This window comes from Chrysochloris asiatica, unplaced genomic scaffold, assembly GCF_000296735.1.
Source record: "Chrysochloris asiatica unplaced genomic scaffold, ChrAsi1.0 scaffold00183, whole genome shotgun sequence".
Taxonomy (NCBI): Eukaryota; Metazoa; Chordata; class Mammalia; order Afrosoricida; family Chrysochloridae; genus Chrysochloris; species Chrysochloris asiatica.
Genome location: NW_006408701.1, coordinates 2,671,056 through 2,675,623, shown reverse-complemented (window position 1 = coordinate 2,675,623; position 4,568 = coordinate 2,671,056). Strand labels below are relative to the sequence as shown.

At 44.3% G+C, this 4,568-nt stretch overlaps 1 protein-coding gene across 3 annotated transcripts in view; it reads left to right on the top strand.

Annotated features, from left to right (window-relative positions):
- Positions 1-206: 206 nt before the first annotated feature.
- The window catches only part of WDR44 (WD repeat domain 44), a 122,776-nt gene continuing 118,414 nt past the window's right edge, over positions 207-4,568 (top strand). For 2 of the 3 annotated variants that reach the window (XM_006872110.1, XM_006872111.1), the window contains exon 1: positions 587-663. In XM_006872110.1, the coding sequence (XP_006872172.1) occupies positions 587-663 (77 nt within the window). Of the gene's footprint in view, positions 664-4,568 lie in introns of all 3 variants that reach the window. The other variant, XM_006872112.1, reaches the window with a different exon arrangement.

The window sequence follows — 4,568 nt, the reverse complement described above, 5'->3', positions numbered from 1 at the left end:
TTCCCTTTTCGGCTACTTCCGGCTCCTAACTCCTTCAGTGCGCTTGCGCCGTTCTGATAGGCTTCTGGGGCAAAAGTAATCTGAGCGCTGCCTCTCTGGAACTGCCCCGCCTTTTCTTCGCCACGCCCACGCTTTACCGGCCCCCTCCGAAATCTCGCGATGATAGGTGCGCGTCGCTATTTTGCGGGCTACCAGCTCTCTCAGCTGCTGTAATTGCTGCTGCGGGAGAAATTGGAGCTGCTGTCGCCGGCGCTCCCGCCCTCCCCCACAGAGAAGAGCCACCGCCTCTTCTTGAGCTCTCCTTATACACCTATCGCCAGAAGCGGTGGCGGCGGCGGCGGCAGCAGCAGCCTCCGGACCCACCACATCTGGCGGACGTTCTGTCGGTCATTACCTCAGCCCGGCAGCTGAGGGCGGCCCCCTAGTCGCTCCCCGACTCTTCACTTTAGATCTTCTGCTCCCTGCTCATCTTTGCCCGAGACCCACCTCCCCCGGTTTCGCCCGGGTGGAGGAGGACAAGGAGGAGACCAGAGTCACCCTCCTTCCAGGCGGCGCCGGCCCCCTCACCCGCGGGTGTGTCCTATAAATGGCGTCGGAGAGCGACACCGAGGAATTCTTTGATGCCCCTGAAGATGTGCACCTAGGAGGCAGTTACCCCGGAGGGTAAGTAACTGGAGTTATAGCCCCGACGCCGAGCATCCCGGTTCCCTGGCTTTTCCAGTGCCTCGCACTTCTTTCAGGTCCCGCAGCTCCCCACAGTCACATTCGGGCACTTCAACCCCCAAACCTGGGGTTCCTTAGGGAGGGTGAGGCAGGGGAGGGGAGTCGCCCCTCTCGGGGAACCACGTCTCCCCCCTTCGCGGTAAAAGACACCGGGGACTCTCGCGTAGCCCCATTTTTCAACTTCTCCTGTTTTCTGCGAGGTGGGACAGCTTGCGTGCATGAGAGCCTGCGATTCGTATTCGTGGGGTCCAGGGATTCCCTTTCAAACATCCATTTTGGCCTCGGGGACCATAGATGAAAGGGGTAAGAGTAGGGGTAAATGCACTTCACTTTTGGGGGTTTTTCCTTCCTTTTAGTGCTGTAACTTGTGTGTGTTTGCCGTCTCGTTTCCTTGCACAGGAAGCAAAGAAGCGAAGGCAAGGTTGGGTATGTAGCTAGTAAAGTCCTCTAGTTGACTTGCTATCGATTAGCGGTGTTAGTAAAATTGCTCCTTACCTGGAGGCTACAGCTCGTGGAAGACTGAGTCTTTGGCGTCAGGGAGAATGCGGTCTAAATGGGTAGCCGGACGTACGTGTACACAAGCGGCTACAGACAGACAAACAAGTGCTGAGTAATCTGGTGGTTGGAAGGAGAGCCACAGCTTTGTGCTCTTTATCGAATTCTGCAAGATGTTTTAGTGGTGATTAATAGAGGAGATTTTGAGTAGGAAGTGCAGTAGTTGGAATGTTTCGCTTGATCACAATTTCCACTTGACCCATTCTTTCACTTTTCAAAGTTGGGATGATGTTGAAAGCGATTTCGCGGAACTTTTCTTTTTTGTATTGGCTCAGCTGGAGCTAGGGAGAGTGAACTCTTATTTTCGTGCTGGGTAAAATGTGTATGTTGGTGTCAGTCACCAATAATGGTTCCAGTTCAACTGCCTTCAATTGTCATGCTTCCTTGGGAAAGAAAAGATGGTGTTTGATGCTAATCTTTACCCATACTCTGGTTCTAAAGCTTAATGTGTGTGGTGCATAATAAAAACCAAGAAAAGTTTTCACAGCAAAGCCATCAAGACATGTGCATTGGTAGATTACAGATGTGTTTGTGTTGCCACCAACCTTCATATCATTATTGTGGGGTTTGGGGTGGTTTTGATACTTCTTTGTGGAGAAAGGTGAGGCAGTCTGCTTCCATAAAGATTATAGCCTTGAGAACCCTATGGGACAGTTCTCGTTTGCCCTACAGGGTCTGTATGAGTCGGAATAAACTCAACCACAGTAGATTTGTTTTGTTTTTTGGTGAGATCACTTTGGCCAGTCTTGAGATGGAACTGACTCTCCTTCAAGTCCAACATCAGACAAGTTCATTGCTGCATGATAAACCCACCCCACTGCTATGGAGTCCATTCCAACTCATACTGACCCTGTGTTGCTGTTAAGTGCCGTCGACTCATAGCAACCCTGTATAAGGTTTCTAAGGAGTGACTGGTGAGTTTGAACCATCGACTTTGTGCTTTACTCTGACCCTATGGTGGTGGTGGTGATGGTGATGTGCCTTGGAGTCAGTTCCAACTTACAGTAACTTTGTATAGGGTTTTCCAGGCTGTAAATCTGTATGGGAGACAGAGTAAACTGCCCCATAGGGCTTCAACTCTGCCGAGGATAGACAATACTTTTGGATTTTTGTGTAGCTCTTTCGCATTAAATTTTGGTGTCTGGAACTCTCAAATGAATAAATTGTCAATTCACTATTAAATTATTGCACTAATTTTGTGTGTATGTATGTGGAGTGAAGGGGAGGAGGATATAACAGTTTAGAAGAGCAGTATAAATATTGCTCCATTTCACTGAGTGAAATCAATTTCATTTTGAATGACAGTTACATCTGGAGCTGTGTGAACTGCCTAGTCCAGTATCTGGCACTGAGAGAGTACTCAAATGTTCATACCCTTCTCTGTCCTTTCTTGGAATTAGCAAATTTGTTCACTTCACCCAATGCTTACTTTGGGAGGAAGTATCCAGAACTTGGAGCTATTTAGCTTAGCTAAATCGAATGAGTCATTTTAATAGAATTGATAGAGTCACTTCATCCCCAATGGGATAATACAGCTCCTCAAGTACTTTGATCCTTTGATACTGGGTGAAAGTAAAAAATTAAAAAAGTATGTTGGGAACCAGTTTCCTGATTTTAAACTCTAACCTTCCCTAATACTGAGCACGTTGAGCTCCATGCATAAAAATTAGTGTCAGTTTGTGGATTTCAAGGCTCCATGTTGTATCAGGGAGGGGAATTGGAAGAGAATTTGACTCATAAGAAAAGAACTAGCTGTGCTGGGTGGAAAGAAAAAAGGTTGGCATCATTTACAGTTTCCTCTGTCCATTTCCACAGGTTGTGTTATTTGTATAAAGCTCAGTAAGGAGACTTGACTGGGCAACTAAGAACTACGTGGAAATGCAGTGAGAAGTCTTGATTTGGGGAAGCAGACTGTCTCACTAAATATTTGGTCATCAGAAATACCTCCTAACCTTTGGTGTGAAGTGGAATGTCACCTCATACAAACTCTTAAGAGATTAATAAACTGAATTGGGCATTTTAAGAAATGTTCCTTGCTATTGTGTTTTCAGATGATTCTACCAAATTTCACTACGCTGAATAGGCAGTTGAGAGTTGTTTCATGTTTTATTAATTAGCCAAATCCAAATCCCCAATCCATTTTCTTAAAATTGTTTGTTTTCTTGCTTTCCTGCCCTAGTGTTGTCTTCTTTTTGGTATTCTGAGTTTTAAAAGCAAATTTAATAAGTTAAAAATCAACCCTTTTTTGGGTCATTTTTGTGTTTTGGTTTTTAGAAAGACTTTCAATTCCAACACAGCCTAGTTTTCCTTAGTAACAGATCATCTCCACTTCCCCAGCTTTACAATATAAGCCACTTTTATAACTTTATAAACATTTATTTTCTTTGCTCTTTAAAGGTCAAATTTCCTTACTTTTATCTTCGCTTATGCATGTGAGGAACGTTATACTCAGAAAGGCTAAATGAATTGTCCTGGGAGACACAGTTTACAAGTGATAGAGTTGGGATCCCTGGACCAGTATTTTTCCTAGTACATTACAGCTGCCCCACACTAGAGTAGGGGTGGTGGGACCCTCCCTAAAGATATTCTGGAGTAAAATGCTTTAGTGCCAATCTGCTAAATTGAATTTATGGATCTTTTTAAAAACAGCAACCCAGACTTTTTAGTTCTTCTGGCTGGAAATCTCTAATTTCTTTTCCAGTGACAGCGTATTTTTGTTTAATTGGATAGGAAAAGATCATAGCATGTTACTACTAGAAAGGAGATGCGGGAGAAAGTCTTTCATAGAATATAATGAGAAAAGCTGAAGCCTGGAGACAGGGAAGTGACTTAGCCAAGGTGCCACAACACCTTAATGGCAGAGTAGGATTAGAACCCAGATCAGTTTCACAGTTAGATGGTCTTTCTGTTAGCATGCTCTATTTTAATAGAGCGGGGGAAAGGGAGAGAAAGAATTGTGGTACAGTTTAAAAAAAAAAAAAAGAGGCCTGGACTGTGAGTCATTCATTTCATTTCCTTCTCTTTGAGAGTACATTCTAAAGACTCGAAAAGTCTGTTGTATTGAGGTTTGGTAGTATGCTTTTATTGATAAGTTTTGCATTTTGAGAAATTTCCCTATGATTTCATTTTACCTTTTAGTTGAACAAACGTAGTAACTTTAGGTGCATAGTTCAAGAGTCAGATTTTAAATTAAGTGTTAGCTTAATTTATATATATATACTCTGGTAGCGTAGTGGTTACGAATCGGGCTGCGAACCTTAAGGTCAGCGGTTCGAAACTACCAGCTGCTC